General features: G+C 36.0%; 1 protein-coding gene across 5 annotated transcripts in view; it reads right to left on the bottom strand.

The window, feature by feature from the left end:
• The window catches only part of LOC136026231 (poly(A)-specific ribonuclease PARN-like), an 89,325-nt gene continuing 64,805 nt past the window's right edge, over positions 1–24,520 (bottom strand). For 4 of the 5 annotated variants that reach the window (XM_065702572.1, XM_065702571.1, XM_065702573.1 and 1 more), the window contains exons 10-13: positions 16,024–16,079; positions 9,653–9,739; positions 4,068–4,286; positions 1–1,690 (exon numbers count right to left, since the gene is read on the bottom strand). In XM_065702572.1, coding sequence (XP_065558644.1) covers positions 1,560–1,690; positions 4,068–4,286; positions 9,653–9,739; positions 16,024–16,079 — 493 coding nt within the window. In that variant the 3' untranslated portion in view covers positions 1–1,559. Of the gene's footprint in view, positions 1,691–4,067; positions 4,287–8,375; positions 8,514–9,652; positions 9,740–16,023; positions 16,080–24,520 lie in introns of those variants that run through there. The other variant, XR_010617248.1, reaches the window with a different exon arrangement.

The following is a 24,520-nucleotide window of genomic DNA, read 5'->3' as shown; positions in this document are numbered from 1 at the left end:
TAAAAATGTGTATCGATTTATAAATAAGAAATCTTTATAAAAACTGTATAAAAGGTAGGTCACAAATACACAGTTTAAAAGCGAAACAAAATGTTGCAGGTAGAAAAATAACAAACTGATATCAGCTATTGAAGGTTGGCAAAGCCCCTCAGATTTATTTCACAAACATCTCATTCATAATCTTCCACAATTACTAAATTTCCAACCAGGAGTAAAACACCATAACTTATGAAAAAAAAAAATAAGACAAATTACTTCTAATGATAATAAAATTTTACAATCACAACATAATCTACTTAAGTCGCGTTCTGACCTGAACTCTGAGTAATTCTAGAACTCGTGTAGATACAAACAAGCTATCACACGTTATTCGGTATATTTTCTGAGACACAATAGCTAAAAACTTGGTAAAGGTGAAGTCATACAAGGTAGAGTCTAGTACTATCAACTCTCAATTTTTGTAATTTCGTTTTGAAAGGTCTCCTTTAAAATACCAGAGTATAAAAAAGCATTTGAAATGCCATATACTAGTAAGGCATTTGAGCATAGGGAGAAATCTATGCTGTGGCTCTCTGCTCACAAAAAACTTTTGGATTAACGAGTAAACACTTGTGGAAAACACTTTTGATTAACGAATCACGATTAAATAAAAAGCATAAAGCAAAAAAAAGGACAAAGCAGACGTTTAAAGAGAAACAGGGATATTACAGACAAAAAGCGACACAAAGAGTTTTCAAACTTTCTACTGACTTAACATTTCTCACATATGAGCCAATCAGGTTATAAAAGGGCGGATTTATTTGTCTCTCAAGACGTTTCATTTCCAGGTTTGTGATAATTAGTTAATACGTAGGAGAGCTACATGGAATGACTCACGAGAAACTCTCATGACAATGCCAACAAGCACCCCATTATCTCCTGGTTGGAGTGTCTTAAAGTTAAACAAACGCATGCCTATAAGAAATTAAAACCTATTAAACAGACAAAATCAAAAAGGCAAGATTTTACCTGTTTTAGATATTATCTTAGAGGCACATTTATACATTGTCTTCCTAATATTATAATAAGTACATTATAATAGCACATAATATAAACACTACAGTGAAACTTGATAATATTATAAACAGTAACTTTTTAAAGAACTTGTAGCTCCCGTACACGATTTTTTCTTTAATTTCAAGATTTCATTGTTTCAAAATTTAAAATTTTTCGAATGAAGCAAAGACTATTGAGAAACTTTTCTGTCTGTTTGATACGTGAGTCCAGTACGAGTATTTATTTGATCTCAGACGAAATCGAAACCATTTAAGGACAGGTTCTCAGCCCCAGTTTCATACAAACATCACTAATTACCAGTATTTTAGATCAAATTTCAAAACCTTTAGATAATAATTTTTTTTGTTAATAGATTTCTGATTTTTAAACTTTCACACTAAAGTCATCTTATCTCTCTTTAATTAACGCTGAATTTAAAAATAGATTGTTTGAAGCAAAACAGTTAATGGAAATTAGAAGTCTGTAGCCATTGACAGTATCCCAATTTTTTTACTGCCTTAGCACTACCAAGAGGGCGTATCAAATACATTCGAAATAGATGCCACTGGCAGTTTGTTTTCTGCTGTCAAATTACACTTCATTACAACTTGCGATCCACTCAGGGTATCCATGGCTTTTTCGTCAAAATTTGAGTCTACAAAAGATTTGTGTAATAAGTATAAAAAAGCAATAAAATCACGAACCTACTGAAGAAGTGATTATTAACAAGATTAAAATTTAATAGTACTTTAGGGCATTGCCAATAAAATTGGACATAAGAAAATTTGAAGCCGTTTGAGAAGCCAAATCTACTATTTAGAAATTTCAAAAGTACCAAGGAAATTTTATTGACACTCCTCCAGTCTATCCCTGTCTGAATTCCACAATATTTAAGATTTTCCTTTTTTGTACCTATAAGTCTAGTGTGATTTGCTACTCTGGTCTATCTTAAATTTCTAGTCTATGTTATGATTCTGTGAAGGATATATAAGAAAGAGGAATTGAACTCCTTCCAGAAATTTCTCAATTCAACTGAGACTGCAGATTTGTCACCCCATGACTTAAAAATAAAGACAATAAGACTGTTCTGCTTATTGATACTCGCCCTGAGTAGGTAACCATATCTGAAAACCACTATATCCTAAGGTTTCCCTTTTGGTTGTTTCAAAGCTAGGAAGTTTTTAGGCTGTTTGCTCTTTAATTCAGTAAAAATGATTCAACAGTGTTGCTGACATTAACCATGAATATAAATAACAAAAACCTCTTCTTTAAATTTGACAATGATTTTTGTCGGTAAAAATTCATACACAGACAATATGATTTTTGGCATAGGCAACTACACCTACAAACGAAAGCTACACCTTTTTTAGCCCTTTAAAACCACATGTTTTTAGCTTATTTCCCAACCACATTTCTTTTTCTTTGAACTTGGCACCCGGTACTACAAAAACTGCAAAACTGCACAGAGGCCTTTGTCATTTAAAAGTGGAATTCCTCCTTGTTTTTTCTTTTTTAATGTATATAGGCGTGTAGCGTTCAATATAACCAATACAAACGCTCAGATTTTCACCCTCTTTTTTTTTTACTTTTATTTTAGCATCTTATCTTTTAATTTGACTTTCAGCGTCTAATTTTAATTTTTATGATTAGTTAATTCTTAGACACTTCAATTAATTAACTACATAACTTAATTTATTAAATTAACCATAACAATAACTAAATAATTAGCTATCTAATTAATCAATTAATTAGACGCTGAAGTTAGTTCGCAGCGTCTAATTCTAAGTTCTTATAGTTTAACTTCAAGCTTTCATAAGCAAATTCCTTAGTAGTACTGATTGATACAAAAAAAGTATTTATGCCACCTAACCCTCACTGTTTTTTGGAAAAAAAAGGAGGGCTTAGTTTCCTGTCCCAGTGCCACTCTTTATCCTCTTGGACTTTTATGTAGTGATCCATCTCCTTAATTATGTGTCATGGATGGCTCTGGTACCAAAATTTTAGGTATGAAGTCTGTTGCATCTTGTTTGAACTGGAATGATGCAAACAATTTCAATATGTACCATTAAAAAAACTGACATGGAAAGAACTGATAATTTGTAGAAAAAAATAAAACCACCTGTTTCCTAGTTTGAAATGACTCTTCTGTCTAACCAATACAAATCTAGGATATATGACAATAGCCCTCTCAGAGGCCAATTGTATTTTGTCTAAGATTACTTTTTTCTTTAATTTTAACGTTAAGCTCTGATGGTCCATAATGGTAATCCCAAAACGCAAAAAATTAATAATACTAACATTAAAAAAAAAAGATCAAAAACTTTGTTTGCCATCAACACTCGATAATTTTTTTTTTTAGAAACCAATCTAAATTAAGTTCATAGGTAAATTTACTTAGAAACTTTCTTCGCAAAAATCGAAACAACCTAGGTAGGTTCTCGACTAGCTGATCTGTGCCTAAAAACATTTAGGGAATTCGTTGGATTGTCTTCTGAAAGACTCGATCGAGGCAATCAAAATCAAATAAAAAAAGGCAATCAAAATTAAGAAAATAATAAGGGTAATGGAAAAATTACACCACGAACAAAATAGTTATTTCAAATCAAATTCCTCATCATACCCTCCGCTTTCCCCTTGCAACTCGGCGGCTAGCTGATTGGCATAGACTAATTTGTATTCTAATGCTTTTGATTAAGGGAATCAAAATCAAAATAAAATAAGAAACAGGCGACAAAAATAAAGACAATAATAGCACTACCGAAAAAATTACAACACGAAGAAAATAACTATTTGAAGCAAAATTCCTCATCATACCCCCCGCTTTCTCTTGTCCATTTCACTTTCTCTTAATTTTTTCTACTCGGCGGAGAGCTGATTTGCATCGGTTGAATTCGTTTTCTAATGCTTTCGATTAAGGGAACCAAATCAAAATAAATAGAGAAAAGGCGAACAAAATAAATACAATAATAAAGTTACCGAAAAAAATACAACAAGAACAAAATAATTATTTGAAATCAAATTCCTCATCATACCCTCCACTTTTCTCTTGCTACTCGGGGTTGAGGTGATTAGATTTCGTTTTCTATTGCTTCGCTTCACCGTGGATTTCCGATATTCTGAATACGTCGAGATACTAATGACATCGGCGGAACTGCTTTTATTCACCATGGAAATGACACTATCTTTTTTCGACCTGTCCATGACAGCTATTAATGCTGAAACATCGTCTATCCACTGTATTTCAACGTTGCCTGAAAAAAAAAACACAATACTTTAGTCTTTTTAAGCTTAATATGTAACCTAATACTTTTCTATAGGGTAAACTGTATAAGGTTCTAAATTTTATGCAGTATGCAAGCACCAAAAATGAGACAAAAATATATAAAAATGGGTAATTTTTGTTATGAGGATTTGAAAATAAACAAATAAAAATTATTCATAGAAAAACGATAACAAAAGTAATATTTCAGCTTCACATTCGAAATCCTATGTCAATGGAAAAAAAAAAGTAAAAACAGCTTAGCAAGAACACAAGAAAAAAAAATATATATATATTTTATATTTAAGTAGAATTAAAAATAAATATGAACTGACTTGTAAATAAAATTGCAATATGCATAAGCAAAAAACACTATACAACAAGGGAAAGTATTCTTTGACAACGTATATTGGAATTTCAGAAGTGACTTTCTTTTTGTTTTGTTTATATGTATTCAATGTTTTTTTTTATTACTTATTTATTTAATTGAGTTAACGGCTTAGTTTTCTTGCAGCCCAAATGTCGGACCTTTATTTAATTTTTTTAAAATTAGCTTTGGTTTTTTATTTTCGCTGTATTATAAAAAATTACTCGTATATATATATATATATATATATATATATATATATATATATAAATATATATAAGATTTTATTGCAAAAGCCCTTGGGCCATAGCAACACACAAAGTACAACTAAAAACAAAGCCCAAAAAGCAAAATACAGCTTCAAATAGTAAAAACTAATAAAAAAAAAAATAAATAAAGACAGCATTTTTAACCAATAAACAACAGCCATAATAAAACTCAACTCCTAAGAACCATAACAAACTATCCCCTCAAACACAATTCCCTATGTTTAGCCCCATTGAGAATTAAACTTAACAACTGTTAAATCGTGCACAGACTCCTTTCAGGCATCTCACCGGCACCCACTCACAGATACTCTTCCAAAACATTCATTCCACAATTCAGATAGCTCTTTACATTCAGATACAAAATTAAAGAGATTTCCATTCACACATCCGGCAAAAGTAGGGGCCGGTCGCTAACCTAAACTTTCCCAGAAATTTTCTTCGCTCTTCTAATTCCTAACTATCCTCCCACATCAACGAAAAATTCTTCAAATTCTCACTATTAAACCCAAATTCAAAATACCCCTCCCAATATTCCTTAGCTCGGGAATAAAACCTCAAAGACATGGATTAGTCCTTTGGGCTTGAAACTCTTGGATTTCTTGTTCGTTTATGGTTTGCTGTACTTCCTTCCAAACTGACATATTCTCATCCATTGGGTCTTTTCCTTAATCCCACATCTCCGACAGGCCACAAAGGTCCAGTACTTTCTTGACTTAATTTGGCTACAAATCACATCTACCGTCCTTCAAAATCTCCAAATAAACTGAATTAAGAAGCCCAGCGGCACCTATTCATCTTCACTTATTCCTAGCATTAGTGACATAGTCCTCAAAACATTAATTTTTAAAACCTATTCTAACACCCTGAATTCGTTAAAACTCTTAAAGTTCATTTATTTTGCTGACACTTCTGTTTAGGATGCTTAAATCATCAGCATAATTTTCATGCAGGAAATTTTCTTTTCCACATTTGATTCAGTTTCTCCCATTGCCTTTCCTGTGCTCCTTAGGACAAAATCCATTAAAATGATGCTTATAATGGGGGATAGGACACAACCATGCTTAACTCCTGATTTAATACGAAACCAGCAACTAACACCATGTCCTACTTAAATCGCAGCAGCGTTATTCTCGTACATAGCACTGATCGCTTTACTGTATATGCCTGGTATACCATAAAAGGATATGACCGTCGCCAGGGCTCTTCTATCAGCTGAATTGAACTCCTGCTCATAATCTCTATAACTGAGGACTAAAGGTGTTTGATGACTCAGACACTTCACAATTATTAACCTAAGAGTGAAAAGTTGGTCAACACATCCTCTAGCCCTCATACTGCACACTTCTTCTCCTAAAACTTTCTAAAGCATATCTAAGTCTAAAAAGAATCATCATACTAGGCAACTTGCAGCCTACAGAAATTAAACTACTGCTTCTATAATCGCCACACCTATTCTTATTATCTTTATTATACAAGGTTATAATTAGGGAATTCCTAAAATCGCTAGGTTACGCATGATTTTACAAAAATCATATTCATAACTTTCAGTAGCTTATTTCTAACCTCATAGCTACCATATTTAAGAAACTCATTTACCACATTATCAGCATCTAGGGTCTTACAAATTTTTTATCTTTTTTGATACTGTCACTAATTCTTCTTCACAAAATAAATCTTCATTTACATCCAAGATGTCACATACTTTTTCGTTTTCTTCTATATCTTTTCCTGTAACTCTATCCCAATTTAACACATTCTCAAAATGCTCTGCCCATCTCTCTTTAACTTGTTCCTCATCGCTAATTGTGGCCCTATTCCGATTTTTAATTTGGACAAGTCCAGATTGACTACTCTCTCTCAATTTATTAACATACTAATACAATATTTTATTATTCGGCCGTCTAGCTCTATCTTTCAGATCCTAATGAATTTTAAACAAATTTAAAACTTTTCGACACCCAAATAAACAAAATTTAACTTTAACCTTTAGATTTCACGTCCAAAATTAGATTTAAACTCAGATTCAACGTCTTTTGTGCTCCCTAATACTAATACTACTGACTTAACATATAATAGTAAAAAGAAAAAAGGTAATTATATGAACAATGAGGAACTATTGGGTTAAACTGAAATATATGTATTTCACAAACGTTCTCAAGTGCCTTCTACCGGTTCTCTTCACTTGCTAATCACCTTTGTATCCCTTTCGGTACTATAACTTATCTAGGCCTTCCGTTTGCGTCAAATCTCAAATCGGCTAGTTTGGCTCTTGTTCGGCATATTGCTGATAAAGTTTGCCATAATTAGGGACTCATTGTTGACACCTTTTTTTTTTTTTTTTTTTTTTTTTTTTTTTTTTTTTTTTTTTTTTTTTTTTTTTTTTTACTTCATAGCCCTTGCAGTGGTTTTATTATCCCACCCATTCTGTCTTTTTTACACTTGAGGACCATCATATTGGAAGAGAATAAAACAGCTCTCTGTTATTATATGAATTATAAGTACCTTCTTGGCCCACCAGCAATCCGAGAGTAACAGAAAAATGTGGAACTACTGATACTTCTACTACCGTTATGGAATTAATGTTGAGGTTAGGTTGAACAGCTTTTGCGTGCTAGTTTATTAAAATATAACTTGTCTGTTTTTCTTTTAGTTAATATGTTGAAAACGTTTCTTCTTTGTTGTTGTTATGTATATTGTTTTGTATTTCATTATATATTTTTTACTGCTACGTCTGTAGACTGATGTGTAAATCTTATTCATTCTTATAATAAAAAGGAAGTAAATTTTATCCATCCCTATTAGAGGGAAAGGTAGTCTGGAAGCCCCAATCAACCGTTCTTACCGTTTTCTATTCAATTTCTTGGGAAAAACTGCAAAAAACCTAAGAAAAATAACAAAAAATAAGTCAGCGTCTTTTCAGTGCTGTTTCTATTACGCTTGTTTTCTATTTTGCCTTTTCGGTTATTGATAAACCCATTTTTTTTCCTTTTTCGTATTTCGATTGCGATTAGCATCGTATCACAGTATAGTGACTTTTATTCGATTTACAATACTTGCTGTATAGGGATCAGTGCAGTCTTTACATGCTCTGAAGAAATGATTTGCTAGTGTGAAAAATAATCCTGCATTAATCTAGTCTTATCATTAAAGTAACTGAAGCAGTATGATTGGATTTCTAAACTTTGTTATTCTTTGTAGGTAGATGGCTCTCCAGTATAATGACTGCAGTAATGATGATAATAGCTCAGAATTAAATGACTCAGACCAAGACAGAGATAGTAAGGAGTCACTATCATAGCGGCTCACAATGACAGTGATAGTGACAGTAATAGAATTCATAAAGTTTTTTTCAATCGCCAAAATCTTGTCGAACGTAATATAAAACATATAATCTTAGTCAATCCATCACACGGGAAAGGAATTTTCGGTAAAACAGCAATCTTACCATGATAGAAATACATTTCACTCGAGAAGAGCCACTGTAGAATTTCTTCAACTACGATCTCAAAAGGCTGAAGTCAGAGAGCGCCAACTTCACGGCAATGAGCAGTCCATCGCCAAAGCTGTTATTGACATTTTTGGCCTGTCCAAACAAAGAAGTGTAATACCTAGTTGATTTGATAATGCAAGCAAAGTTGTGTGATGATCATGAGATTAGAATTGATTTACCAGATTCCAGATACTATTTTTATAGCTGAGTCAATCAATAACCTGAAAGGAACTGTTAGCTGTTCAACACAGGAGATATTTTTAGACCAGTCCTAAGATTTATATGATGCTCTTTAAAAGAGCTGGCCTTTTGGAAACTGCAACTTAAAAAAATGAACTATGTAGACAGAGACAAGGAGGCTTTGTCCAGCATCAAGGCATTTGCCGACAAAAAGATGGCAATAAGGTCAAAACTTATGGTGGCAAGAGTGACGAGTAATAATCTAAGAGCATAAGGACAAAAACGGGAGGAAGGACTGTATCTTTGTAATATATGTTTTTCAAGATTGATTTTACGAATGAAGTCCACTGCTGAAGTGCTGACCCCACCCAGTATACGTTTCATGGAACTGGGTTTAGGTTTTTTGAGATTTTTTTCCCCCGACGATTTGAACAGAGCAAAATACCTAAACTGACGTTTAATAACTTCGTTTAATAACATTAGTGATATGGTTCGATGCTCAGTAATAGAATATGATTCTGGATGATTAGGAGAAACACAACATACTGGAATAGAAATACTAAATAGCCTGCAAGGTTATAAGAGATAATCTAAGCATTATGTTGATACCTAAATATATTAGGTTGGGATAATAATTGTAAAACGGCAAGGATTTTAGTAATCATGTAAAAAAAAGTTGAAATTTTCTTTAGGGGATAATGATTATGAATCACTCGGATCGTTACAACAAAGTGGCTTGGACCCACATCCTCTAAAACTGAAAGAGAATCTCTTAAACTCGCTGCAGTAGCTTAGGCGAGGCAATTACGTGAAATGTCTAATAAACCCTGCTTTGAAGAATTTCCCCCTCAGTCTTAACGAGTTTTCGAGAATCCTGTGTATTTGATAAATTGTTCGTTGTTTTAAGCTTACAATGCTTAAGCTTACAGGTCAAAAGTTCGAAAAAGTTCAAAAGCAAAAAAAAAATATCATCTTGACAAATTGATGCTTATGATCCTCTATACAACGAAATTATGCAACGCCGACCAATGAAAAACTTGAATAATGCATACCTAGCGGCTTAAATAAGCTGATCAAGTCGATAGATTTCCAATGCCGAGGGAAGGTGGCATAAAACACGTTGCTTCTTTCCGTTTGAACTGAAAAAAAAAGAATAGAAATAAAAAAAAGGGGAGAAATAGAACCCTCAATAAAAATGATCTAACAAGGAAATTAAAAGGAAATAATACCCATTAAAATGAAAAACGTTTGAAGAGAACAAATTAGAATCAATAGGATTGGATAATTGGGCGTATACTCCTCAATCTTAGTGCCTGAAACAATTCTTCTTATTGATATTAAAATATATGGTCTTGTTGTTTACACAATATCTGAACATTTCAAACAGTTTGTGGTAACGAACTGTAATAAGGAGCGACCCGGCTCAATAGTAAACGAAACTCTAAAAAACGGAACTTCGATGCTAAAAGATATATCCAAAGAATCGGACTTTTATGCTGATTTTAAATATATAAGTTTTTATCAAATTTAATATTTGTCATAAAAAGTTACGAGCTTGAGAAAATTTGCCTTATTTTGGAAAATAGGGGGAAACACCCCCTAAATGTCATAGGATCTTAACGAAAATCACACCATCGCATTCAGCGAATCAGAGAACCCTAAAGAAACAAGAGCTAAGAGCTCATATGGCACTTGTGACGAGGCGAGAAGAGCTAAGAACCAAAAGATCATATGGTATGAGCTCTAACAAAATTTTATGAATCAATAGATTGATTTAAAAAGGAAAATAAGAGGCTTAATGCCGGTCAGGATTTAAAATAAGAGCTCTGAGTTACGATTTCTTTCTAAATATCAAAATTCATTAAGATCCGATCACCTACTCGTAAGTTATAAATACCTAATTTTTTCTATTTTTTCCTCTCCCTTTAGCCCCCCAGATGGTCGAATCTGGGAAAACGACTTTATGAAGTCAGATTGTGCAGCTCCCTGACACACCTACCAATTTTCATCGTCCTAGCACGTCCAGAAGCACCAAACTCACCAAATCACTGAACCCCTCCCCCCAACTCCCCCAAAGAGAGCGAACCCAGTACGATTCTGTCAATCACGTATCAAGGACATTTGTTTATTCTATCCACCAAGCTTCATCCTGATTCCTCCAGTCCAAGTGTTTTTCCAAGATTTCCCCCTCCAACTCCCCCCAATGTCAAAAGATCTGGCCGGGATTTGAAATAAGAGCTCTGAGACATGAATTCCTTCTAAAAATCAAATTTCATTAAGATCCGATCATCTATTCGTAAGATAAAAATACCCCAATTTTCACGTTTTCCAAGAATTCCGGTTTCCCCCTCCAACTCCCCCCAATGTCACAGGATCTGGTCGGAATTTAAAATTAGAACTTTAAAGCACAAGATCCTTCTAAATATCAAATTTCATTAAGGTCTGGTCAACCTTTCGTAAGTTACAAATACCTCAATTTTCAAAATTACTCCCCCCCCCCATTCCACCAAAGAGAGCAGATCCGGTCCGGTTATGTCAGTCACGTATTTTAGACAGATTTCTATTCTTCCCATCCAGTTTCATCCTGATCTCACCGCTTTAAGTATTTTCTAAGATTTCCGGTCCCCCCCCCCAACTACCCCCCCCCCCCAAATTACGCTTGACCCGGTTGAGATTTAAAATAAGTGATCTGAGTTACGAGGTCCTTCTAAATATGGAGTTTCATGAAGATCCGATCACTCCTTCGTAAGTTAAAAATACGTCATTTTTTCTTATTTTTCAGAATTAACCCCCCCCCAATAGAGCGGATCCGTTCCAATTATGTAAATCACGTATGTAAGACTTCTGCTTATTTTTCCCACCAAATTTCATCCCGATCCCTCCAATCTAAGCCTTTTCCATGATTTTAGGTTCCCCCACCCCAAACGTCCCCCAATGTCACCAGATCCGGTCAGGATTTAAAATAAGAGCTTTGTGACACGATATCCTTCTAAATATCAAATTTCATTGAGATCCGATCACCCGTTCGTAAGTTAAGAATACCTCATTTTTTCTAATTTTTCGGAATTAACCCCTCCCCCAACTACCCCAAAGAGAGCGGATCCGTTCCAGTTATGTCAATCATGTATCTAGGACTTGTGTTTATTTTTCACACCAAGTTTCATCCCGATCCCTCCACTCTAAGTGTTTTCCAAGTTTTAGGTTTCCCCCTCCCACCCCCCCCCCCCAATTTCACAAGATCCGGTCGGGATTTAAAATAAGAGCTCTAAGACACGATATGCTTCTAAACATCAAATTTCACTGAGATCCGATCACCCATTCGTAAGTTAAAAATACCTCATTTTTTCTAATTTTTCAGAATTACCACCCCCCCCCCAACTACCCCAAAGAGAGCGGATCCGTTCCAATTATGTCAATCATGTATCTGGGACTTGTGCTTATTTTTCCCATCAAGTTTCATCCCGATCCCTCCACTCTAAGTGTTTTCCAAGATTTTAGGTTTCCCCCCTCCAACTCCCCCCAATGTCATCAGATCCGGTCGGGATTTAAAATAAGAGCTCTAAGACACAATATCATTCCAAACATCAAATTTCATTAACATCCCATCACCCGCTCATAAGTTAAAAATACTTCATTTTTTCTATTTTTTCCGAATTAACCGGCCCCACTCCCCCCCCCCAGATGGTCAAATCGGAAAAACGACTATTTCTAATTTAATCTGGTCCGGTCCCTGATATGCTTGCCAAATTTCATCGTCCTAGCTTACCTGGAAGTGCCTAAAGTAGCAAGACCGGGACCGACAGACAGACAGACCGACAGAATTTGCGATTGCTATATGTCACTTGGTTAATACCAAGTGCCATAAAAATTTCGTATTTTTTGCCAGAAGACAGATCACGGGTGCGTGTTTATTTGTTTGTTTGTTTGTTGTGTTTTTCCCCCAGGGGTCATCGTATCGACCAAGTGGTCCTAGAGTGTTGCAAGAGGGCTCATTCTAACGGAAATGACAAGTTCTAGTACCCTTTTTAAGTGAGCAAAAAAATTGTAGGGCACCTAGGCCCCCTCTCACGCTCATTTTTTCCCAAAGTCAACGGATCAAAATTTTGAGATAGCCATTTTGTTCCGCATAGTCGAAAACCATAATAACTAAGTCTTTGGGGATGACTTACTCCCCCACAGTCCCTGGGGGAGGGGTTGCAAGTTACAAACTTTGACCAATGTTTACATACAGTAATGTTTATTGGGAAGTGTACTGACGTTTTCAGGGGGATTTTTTTTAGTTTGGGTGTGGGGTTGATGGGAGGGGGCTGTGTGGGAGGATCTTTCCTTGGAGGAATATTTCATGGGGGAAGAGAAATTCAATGAAAAGGGCGCAGGATTTTCTAGCATTACTATTAAAAAGAAACAATGAAAATATATACATGAAAAAATTTCTTCAATTGAAAGTAAGGAGTAGCATTAAAACTTAAAACGAACAGAGATTATTAAGCATATGAGGGGTTCTAAAAATACTTCAGCATAAAGAGCGAGGTATTTAGGAGGAGATAAATACTTCGCTCTTTATGCTAAAGTATTTTTAGTAATTTCAACTATTTATTCTACGGCCTTTCTGATTCAGGGGTCATTCTTAAAGAATCGGGACAAAACTTAAGATTTAGTGTGAAGAGCGAGGTATTAACGAGGGGACAAACCCCCTCATTTTGACTCTTTGCCACAATTCTACTTTTTTAAACAATTAAAAACTTTAGCGTAAAGAGCGAGGGATTGCGGAGGGGACAACCCATTTCATATACGGAGTAATTTCTGTTCGTTTTAAGTTTTAATGTCGCTCCTTACTTTCAGTTAAAAAAAACTAGTTTTTTTTACTTAATCTCGGGAATGAAACAGTCTCAAACAAGTCTTTCAATCATATCCGTTGCCAAAAACAACGTAGGACGCACGAGTTGACGACATAGACGCTGTTTCATTAGCTTTTAAAAATTATGTTAAAAAGAGAAAACGAAGAGGACTACATTGTTTCACGGATGAAGGACAAAAGTAATTAAATAATGAGACCTTAAAAAGATTCTAATTATAATTAATGCATATTCCTTTTTGCGAGTTATAGCGAAAAAAAGAAATAATCCATTATTCAATTATGAAAAACGTATGTAAACTTCCAAATAACAAATACCATACGTAAACAATGAGCAAATATTTTAACTTAAGGACCTTCCCCCAAGGGCAGTTGGGGTCATACTATCTCCAAAGGTATAGTTTTTGGACCATTCAAATATATTGAACAAAATCTCAAAATTTTGATCGTACGTTTGGAGGAAAAAGGGGTGTGGGAGGAGGACTAGCTGCCCTCTAATTTGGTCACTTAAAAAGGGCACTAGAACTTCCAATTTTCGTTCGTATGAGCCTTCTCCCAATGTACTAGGACCACTGGCTCAATACGATCAGCCACGAAAAAACAAAACAAAAAAAACATGCATCCGTGATCTTTTTTCTGACGAAAATTACTAAAATCCGCATTTTGACAAATAGGAGCCTTAAACGTCTACATTAGGGTTCTCTGAAAAGCTGAATCTGACGGCGTTGTCTTCATTAAAGTTCTTTGACCATTCAACTATTCTGAATCAAATGTCTAGCTTAAAATTTTAATTGGATGTCTCTGGGGGAAAAGGGGCTTGGGAGAGGAGCTATTTGCCCTCCAATCTTCTTTGGCACTCAAAAAAGCCACAAGAATTTTTCATTTCCATTTAAATAGTCCTTCTCCCGATTTTTTAGGATCCTTGGTTCGACAAGATCATCAGTGATAAAAACGAAAATAAATACACACGGGCCGAGTCGCTCCTTAATTACAATTCGTTATCACGAATTGGCTCATGAAAAAATAGCCCCTCGGGCAGCTTTAATCAGCAGATCAATTTCACATGATCATGATTTTAATTTATCATTCTACGGAAAGTTCATTGACATCTACTTCATAATTTTATAAAGATAAAATCTCCCGTTTTAAACCATTTTTTACTCGCTACAACAATTAGGGCTATATTAAAAGAGGAAAACAAAGGCTAGTTGCCGACATGGAAAAACTGGGGTAGCAAAATAGCAATGCTACTTGGCAATTTTCAAATTTGTTGGCAGATTTTATCTGAAAATACCATTTTTACATATAAAAATACTTTTTGCCCAAAGAAAAGCTGTCAAAACACAAGTTGTGCTGCTAAAGTGTCGGCAACTTTTGGAATTATGTCGAATTTCGCTACTGGCAGCTTTGAAACTTGGTTCATACCTAGCTAAAGCCGTCCTGGCTAAGTGATTGGCACGCTGGTGTGGGAATTCTTTGTCACAGGGGCACGGGTTCAATCCCAGTTGTGACCCGTTATTTAGTTTGGGACAGGGGTCAGTGGCATGACTCTGTAAGCTCAGCCAGAGTTGACCCAGCTCTAAATGGGTACCTGGAGAAGTCTGGGGCAGGTAAGCAGGAAGGGTGTGTGAAAGCACAGGATGGTTGCCCCCCAGCCCCCCATTGCACTTCCTGGCTGAAGGGCCATGAAACGGAGATCAGCACCGCCGGTTTAGACCTTAAGGGTCTAGTGCCGTCTTACTTACTTACTTACTTACATACCTAGCTAGTCGTAAAAAGAAACGCATACGAACTTGTGATTCTATTATCTTCTTACCCATGCAAAGCAATAGTAGCTAAAACGTAAAACAAAGAGAAAAAGAAAATACATGAATATACCTAACTCGTATGTTTTATTGGCAAAAGTGGTTGTACAGTGTGTGTGGTTGTTGAATAAAGAAAAAAAAATAATATACTTATTTCATAAATAGATATTTGATGGCATTCAATATCTCTAAACAACTAGCATTAAAAACTTGCTGAATGTTTTGCGTAGAAGATTTCCTTCGAGAGATACGCGTTTGTAAGAGATTCCGTACAACATAATAAATTTTGAGACTTGACAAACACATAATGAAGAAGGTATTTATTGCAACTGTTGCTGTGTTGTAATATCTTTACTAGCAACACGTCAAGCACAGTGTGCTGTAAAATATATAGAGAACTGTCGAGCCTTCCGAACTCATTGCTACTGAAAATCACATGGCTTCGAATGGAGGTCTTATAAAATTGAATTAGCGGTTTTATTAAATTTTAAGATATACATATACATGGTTTTGACAGATTTTACTCCTTTACTTTCATTTCTACTTTTAAGTTTAATGTCAAATATCAATAAAATGTCAAAATGAAACGAATTCGAAACTTTAGACGAATTTGAAGAAGCTTACTTTCATGGTATTAAAAGGTTCTTTTTCAACGAATCTTTTTGACAGTATGAGCCATTTTACATTACCAAGTGTTTTGTTTTGTCCAACTTTACACGTCCTTTTACCGTAAATCCACATGAGAAAAAAGCAAACAACTTACGCTCTTCTCCACCAATATTCATATATTTGACGTCGATCGACCTCATCATATGAAGCCTGAAATAATACATTTACATATTTAAAACTGAATAATAAGATTCTTTAAAACATAGTTATTAATTTTTACATTCAACATATATTATGTTGAATTATTAGTTTTTCATAGATCTAGATACGAAATTAAGTGGTCATCTAATTCGTTGGTAATTGTGTCCAAAAGCTACCCCCTCCACTTGTATGCCAGTTATTTGTTAGCTTATCACCTCAGATATATATATTTTTTTAAGTTGGCTACAATGCCTGTAGACTATTGGATGTGTGGCTCCAATCCTGTCGTTCCAATGTAGCTTGTAATTGATGATTTAAACATTAAAGCGCTTCAAAAAGTGCACTAATAAGTGTTGATATTAAATTTCAATATTTATTTGGTTCTAAATGATGATAAATGAAACATTTTTGAAAGCCTCGGCATAGTGAATAGTGGCCTCGGGCATAGTGAAGGCGTTTAAAATTTCAGGAAGTTAGGGAGTTAAAAAAATTTTTTTTCTCTATTTACCATTCTATAGAGTACTAGCTGTTGGGGTGGCGCGAAGCGCCACCCCAACACCTAGTTGGTGGGGCGCTTCGCGCCCCCCCAAGCCCCCCCGCGCGCGTAAGTCGTTACGCGCCATATTAGTTACGCGCCATTGTAGTTGTGTCCCTGTGTCCCACCTGTGAATATAGATAGATTTAAATATGTGTTTCAAACTACGTAAAAATTGCGAATATACAACATTCTTGGCTTTCCCATTGTATGTGCATATACAAAGCCGTATGTACTAATAATGACGTCATATGCAAACGCTCTTTTTACAAACAAACAAACATGCATACACACAACTCGTTTTTATATAGATAGATAGATAGATAGATGCAATACAAATTAACTGCGTAAAACTTGCGAATATACAACATTCTTCGCTGTCCAATTGTCGCTGCATATAAATAGATTGTCAGGTTTACCGACCCTCGAACATGCAACGTACAATTGTCCATGGGAAAAACAATCAGTATTAAGATCTATACCACATTTTTCTAATGATTGACCTTGAGCTTTGTTAATGGTAATTGCAAATGCTAATCGAATTGGGAATTGCAATCTTTTAAATTGAAAAGGCAGATCCGTTGGAATCATGGGAATGCGAGGAATAAGAACAGCCTCACCCTCAAAAGGCCCTGTCAAGATTGTGGCCTCTATTAGGTTTTCCATTGTTTTTTTTACGGCAAGTCGAGTGCCATTGCAAAGCTTTGGTGGGTTTATATTTCTTAAAAGTATTATTGGTACGCCTATTTTTAGTTGTAGCAAGTGTGGTGGAAACCCTGAAAGATCTATGGAATTTAAAAATTCAGATGGATAATTAACCGCTTCATTTGGTTCCAAAACTGTGTCGACTGACTTGTAAAGGACTGCCTGGTCTCGAATCTTGGTCAAAACAATATTGTTGATTTCGTGGACGTCTATATTTTTGGGTGCGAGAATCGCTCTTTCACTTAGCCATTTATTATTTTTATAATTTTTTAGAATATTCGGAAATACTTTTTCAATAAATTCATTTTTGGACGTCACTAAATTACAGAAATCAGCAGGTAGTTGTATACGTCCTGAAATTGAGTCTACTGGGAGCTTTCCGTTTCCAATTGCCAGCAATTGATCTGAAAATGTTTGACCAGAGTCATCGTTTTGCAATCGGACACGCATATTTGTAGTTAATTTTAATATTTTTACGTGTGCCCATAAATTAGAATTTTTCAGGCAAGCATTCATTTCGTCTGCAGGAGTTGATCTAGGTATTATAGGTAATGTTTGCCTGAAATCTCCCGCAAGCAATATTAATGTGCTGCCAAAGGGTTTCGACTTCCCTCTCAAATCTTTCAAGCATTGATCCAGAGCCTCGAGCGATTTTTTGTGTGCCATTGTGCACTCATCCCAAATAATAAGTTTGCATTGCTGCAATACTTTACCCATCCCAGATGATTTGGAAATATTGCACGTGGGAGTTTCTGTAGAATGCAAATTCAGAGGCAATTTCAAAGCGGAATGAGTAGTTCTTCCACCAGGCAGCAATGTTGCGGCTATTCCGGACGACGCAATTGCCAACGCTATATCATTTTTTGATCGAATTGATGCCAGAATCAGTTTTATCACAAATGTTTTACCAGTACCTCCTGGCGCATCCAAAAAGAAAATTTCTCCAACGTTGTTATCGACACAATGCATTATCGTATCATAAATGTCTTTTTGTTCCGACGTTAAGTTGGAAATGTTATTTTGTACATACGACAATAGATCACTCGTACTGTAACTTTGTTCACGATCCAATTCTACACATGTCGAAACAGCAGCGATACGGTTAGGTGAAGGCATTCCCAAATCCTGAAGAGGTTTGTTTGCCATACGTACGCACAAATCTTCTATAATAACTAAAGTGTAGTTATAAATTTCTGATGTAAAATCAAAAGTCATATCTGACGTCTCTAACTGTTTTCGATGGAGTATATCTTCGGACATTTTTGACTTATATTTTTCCCATAACTCTGTAGGAGCTGATGGAGAGCAAGTTGTTAAAATGATGCCAAACAATGCACGAATTTGACTTGGGGTTGACGTTTCGCACGCGTCATTAATGCAGTTATCCCAGTGTTGGTCATTCTCCAATAAATTCAGAGCTTGGCATGCACTACGGTAAGTGTCATGTATACGGTAAGTGTCGTTTACAGTTCTCAAATACTCAAAGGATGTCGGACCGGGTACATTCACCAACAGCAGGCGTAGAAAGAAGCATTCATGTTGATTGGGGTGAACGGTGTACAGTCTTCCTATCGTGGTATCTTTGAAGATGGTAGGTTGGCCGTCGACTGACTTACCCTGTTTTCGACGTTCAAATACTTTATTTTTAGTATTCCACGTGTAATACGAAGGCACTTCAGTATACAGCAGTTTTTTTGCAAAAGAATCATTTTTGCAAAGCGAAAAAAAAGCTGTTAATGTTGTATCCGGTGGATTCAGGACTCTTTGTTGCACGTTGGTTTCCGTGAAATAAACACGTTGACCATTCTGTAAATGTACCGCTAAGTGAACAACAGCTGGACTACGTTCATGTATCGGAAATGAAAGAATTCGCCAAACAGCTTCATTACTGCTTATGTATCTTCCAGCCTGATATTGTACGATTTCGTCGAAATCTTTGATTTCGGGCTGCAAGCCAAAAACTGCCATGTCACTGCCTTTGTTGACGTATTTACATATGTATTTGATTGCCTTTACGGAGTTACAGTATTCAACGTTTATGTGTGCATTAAATGTTTTTGATAATAATGGGGAATATGGAACAACCCACTGGTTATCTACTTCGATGGTGGTACTGTTACGCTTCTTTATTATTGCTGTTTTACCGCCATCTTCAGTAGATCTTCTTCTATATTGTGGGTAACCATCATTGCCAGTAATTGTGTTTGATACTAAAAGTCGAGGATATTGCTTTGTGCACCTTCCTTTGGCCATGCATGGTGAATTTTCGTTCAGTGCACCGCAAGGTCCATGTATCATATTTTTTACAATAATATCATGTAACCCCTTATCGACATTTTTATCAGGTATTTTAGCGGAAATCACATCATCAATTTCGTTCGAAGTAATTTTTTTATGTAGCCAGATTAGTATATGTGCGTGTGGCAAACCTCGTTTTTGCCATTCCACTGAGTACATCCAGCATCGCACTGACCCAAACACTTCAAGTTTTACTATGTAGTTTATCAGTGATTTCAACTTTTGCCGGAAGACACGGGCCGTAATGTCATGCCTATGAACCGCCGATTGTCCTTGAAGTAAAAGCTGCAGTATCTCGTCCCAAGATTGATTACATGTAAATGTAATAAATAAATCTGGACGACCATAGAGACGAACATACGCAATAGCATCTTGAGCATATTCATGCATATGACGGGGACTGCCAGCATATGACGAAGGTAAAATTGTTAATCTTCCAACGTTTGTGGTATTACCGTCATTTATAACTGCATCTCGCAAATGAATGTATTGTTCAGAGCGGAGCTTGGTCTGATTCAGGCGGATATATAGCAAACGTTCTGATTCAATTTTAGCATACATATCAACGACAAATTGGTGAAACAATTCACGGCATTTTAAAATATAATTTTCTTCATCCTGCCGAATCATTAGTCTATAGGAATAATAATGCTTTGCACTGCATTTCTTATTCATTTCTTTGTTAGTGGCTGGATTCATCAATTTAATATTAAAGTGATAGCCGTCGGCTCCATCCCAAAAAATGATAGGATATTGTATGGCATCGTAGCATCGATGAGTTTCGGCAATTCTTACCAACTGAGCGTTTCGCTTATGAAGAATAATATCTCGAGGTAAAAACTGATCACCGACCATAACGATTGCCTCTTCGTCGATAGTTGGAGCATTGTATCTACGCACATGTTGGCCAGGAGGCGTTTTGTCAGCGGAAATAACAATTTTATGCGTATCAGTAGGCATCAAATCGATGGCTGTTTTGAACAGACGCACTAAATTATTATTTTCGTGGAAAAGATGTTGCAATTGGGAAACGATTGTCCTTTCAACGTTGGGAGAAATTTCGCAACGTGCATTCAATTCAGAATTTCTATCACTGATGAAGTACAATTGTAAAAATTTATGATTCTCGCCTGAGAATGGTAGAAGGGACCCTGCTCTATGATAAATTTGCCCTTTTACTCTGAAAGTAGACATAAATTGATCTGGATTTTCGATTTGGGCTCCAAACGACGTCATTTGGAAACATGAGTTGTATTTTCTGATTTGGGACAAAAAACGCTTAGATTCTGACGTAGTTCCAGTAAGGAAAGTCTTCAATGGCTCTGGTGGTGCAGCCAATAGAGGAAGTTTAAGACATTGTCCCGATTTGAACACATCTACTCAAGCTATAATCATCGACTGGGTTGTACCTGAATGCCAGGCGATAACTTTCAGGTTACTCTGATTCCTCGGCACGCTTTCTTTTCTTACTTTCTCTATCAGCAGCAAGCCTGATTTCTTGCTGTTCTTGTGATTCCTCGGCACGCTTTCTTTTCTTACTTTCTCTATCAGCAGCAAGCCTGATTTCTTGCTGTTCTTGTAATTCCTCGGCACGCCTTCTTTTTTCACTTTCTCTTTTAGCAGCAAGTCTGCTTCCGCGTTGCTCTGGTAGTTCCTCGGCACGCTTTTTGTTCTTTCTTTCTCTATCAGCCTCAAGTCTGTTTCCTTGCTGTTCTTTTGATTCCTCGGCACGCTTTCTGTTCTTTCTTTCTCTATCAGCCTCAAGCCTGTGTCCTTGCTGTTCTTTTGATTCCTCGGCACGCTTTCTGTTCTTTCTTTCTCTATCAGCCTCAAGCCTGTTTCCTTGCTGTTCTTTTCATTCCTCGGCACGCTTTCTTTTCTGACTTTCTCTATCAGCAGCAAGTTTTTTGGCATAGACTCTTTGAGCATCTTCATCGGCTTTTGCCATTGTAAGTTCATCAGTCATTTTAAACTTAAACATTAATAGATTTCTACGTGAACATATGTCTTAAATATCTTGAATGACGTCACCGTCGTAGCAAAAATGACGACAACTAACTTGATGACGTCAGTCAACACAGAAACATGACGTCACCTGACAGACAGACAGACAACTTATTTTTATATATATAGATATTCAGACCGTTTTGCTAGCTTGACATTTTTGTTCTAAAAAAAAAGGCATTTGAAATTAAGCTTTTTAAATTCTAGTTAAGGATTATCTGGATCTCTACAGTTCCTCGGAAAAGAAAGTAAGAGTTGCATGGCCCAGTGCAAATATCTATATTATTTTGATCCCTTGGCTCTGAGTTAGTCATAGTTTTATAATTTTATTGCAATTTCCTACAATTTCTCTTAAAACGGTGAACCTCCTCCTCATGGACAAAACCTAGCAAGTAGCCCCCGTCCCTTTATATTGAACTGGAAAAATTCCATTTCAAGTTCAGTAAATTAAAATTATTAGGTTCAATCAGTCATCATATAAACATATCGCATACAATTATATGCTATATATATATATATATATATATATATATATATATATATATATATATATATATATATATATATATATATACTAGCTGTTGGACCCCAACGCCTAGTTGGTGGGGGCGCTTCGAACCCCCCCAAGCCCCCCCGCGCGCGTAAGTCGTTACGCGCCACATTAGTTACGCACCATTGTAGTTGTGTCCCTGTGTCCCACCTGTGATATATATATATATATATATATATATATATATATATATATATATATATATAACTACGTAAAACTTGCGAATATACTACAATCTTGGCTGTCCCATTGTCTGTGCATATAAATAGATTGTCAGGTTTACCGACTCTTGAACATGCAACATATAATTGTGCATGGGAAAAACAATCTGTATTCAGATCTATACCTCATTATTCTAATGATTGCCCTTGAGCTTTGTTGATGGTGATTGCCAATCGAACATTCCCTGTGTCCCCGTCGTCATTTATATATCCCCCTGTGCCCCCCGACGTCCCCGTTGTTGTTGTTTCCCTGTGTCCCGGTGTCCGTAATTTCTCTTTGAGTGTCCAGGTCGTCATTTATATTCCCCGTGTCCCGGTCGTCATTTTTGTCCCGGTCGTCATTTGTGTTCCGGTGTCCCGGTCTGTAATTTCTCTTTGAGTGTCCTGGTCGTCATTTATATTCCCTGTGTCCCGGTCGTCATATGTGTCCCAGTGCTTTGTTGATGATGATTGCTCATCGAACATTCCTTGTGTCCCGGTCGCTTTCTCTTTGAGTGTCCCGGTCGTCATTTGCGTCCTGATGTCCCGGTCTGTAATTTCGTCAGTCGACAAACATGACGTCAGTCGACACACAGACATTTTATTTATGTATATATATATATATATATATATATATATATATATATATATATATATATATATATATATATATATATATATATATATATATATATATATATATATATATATATATATATATTTAACTACGCAAAACTTGCGAATATACAACATTCTTTGCTGTCCTATTGTCTGTCCATATAAATAGATTGTCAGGTTTACCAACTCTTGAACATGCAACATAATAATTGTCCCAGAGAAAACAATCCGTATTCATATCTATACCGCATTTTTCTAACGATTGCCCTTGAGCTTTGTTGATGGTGTCGAACATTCCCTGTGTCCCCGTCGTCATTTATATATCCCCCTGTGCCCCCGGCGTCCCCGTTGTAGTTGCGTCCCTGTGTCCTGGTCGTCATTTATATTCCCTGTGTCCCGGTCGTCATTTGTGTCCCGGTATCCCAGTCTGAAATTTCTCTTTGAGTGTCCCGGTCGTCATTTATATTCCCTCTGTCCCGGTCGTCATTTGTGTCCCGGTCTGTAATTTTTCTTTGATTGTCCCGGTCGTCATTTATATTCCCTGTGTCCCGGTCGTCATTTGTGTCCCGGTGTCCCGGTCTGTAGTGTCATCTTATAATGACGTCATATACAAAACTTTATATACTTATAATGACGTCAAATGCAAGCCAACAAACAAACAAACCTACATATATACAACTATATATATATATATATATATATATATATATATATATATATATATATATATATAATATATATATATATATATATATATATATATATATACTAGCTGTTGAGGTGGCGCTTCGCGCCACCCCAACACCTAGTTGGAGGGGCGCTTCGCGCCCCCTCAAGCCCCCCCGCGCGCGTAAGTCGTTACGCGCCATATTAGTTACGCGCCATATTAGTTACGCGCCATTGTAGTTGTGTCCCTGTGTCCCACCTGTGAATATAGATAGATTTATATATGTGTTTCAAACTACGTATAAATTGCGAATATACAACATTCTTGGCTTTCCCATTGTCTGTCCATATACAAAGCCGTATGTACTAATGATGACGTCATATGCAAACGCTCTTTTTACAAACAAACAAACATGCATACACACAACTCGTTTTTATATAGATAGATAGATAGATAGATACAGTACAAATTAACTACGTAAAACTTGTGAATATACAACAGTCTTCGCTGTCCCATTGTCTGTGCGTATAAATAGATTGTCAGGTTTACCGACCCTCAAAGATGCAACATACAATTGTACATTGGTAAAGCAATCTGTATTAAGATCTATACCGCATTTTTCTAGTGATTGCCCTTGAGCTTTGTTGATGGTGGTTGCAAATGCTAATCGAATTGGGAATTGCAATCTTTTAAATTGAAAAAGCAGATCCGTTGGAATCATGGGAATGCGAGGAATAAGAACAGCCTCACCCTCATAAGACCCTGTCAAGATTGTGGCATCTATTAGGTTTTCCATTGTTTTTTTTTTACGGCAAGTCGCGTGCCATTGCAAAGCTTTGGTGGGTTGATATTTCTTAAAAGTATTATTGGTAC

This window comes from Artemia franciscana, chromosome 4, assembly GCF_032884065.1.
Source record: "Artemia franciscana chromosome 4, ASM3288406v1, whole genome shotgun sequence".
Classification (NCBI taxonomy): Eukaryota; Metazoa; Arthropoda; class Branchiopoda; order Anostraca; family Artemiidae; genus Artemia; species Artemia franciscana.
The sequence above is the reverse complement of the archived record's forward strand: the minus strand, read 5'-3'. Positions and strand labels throughout refer to the sequence as shown.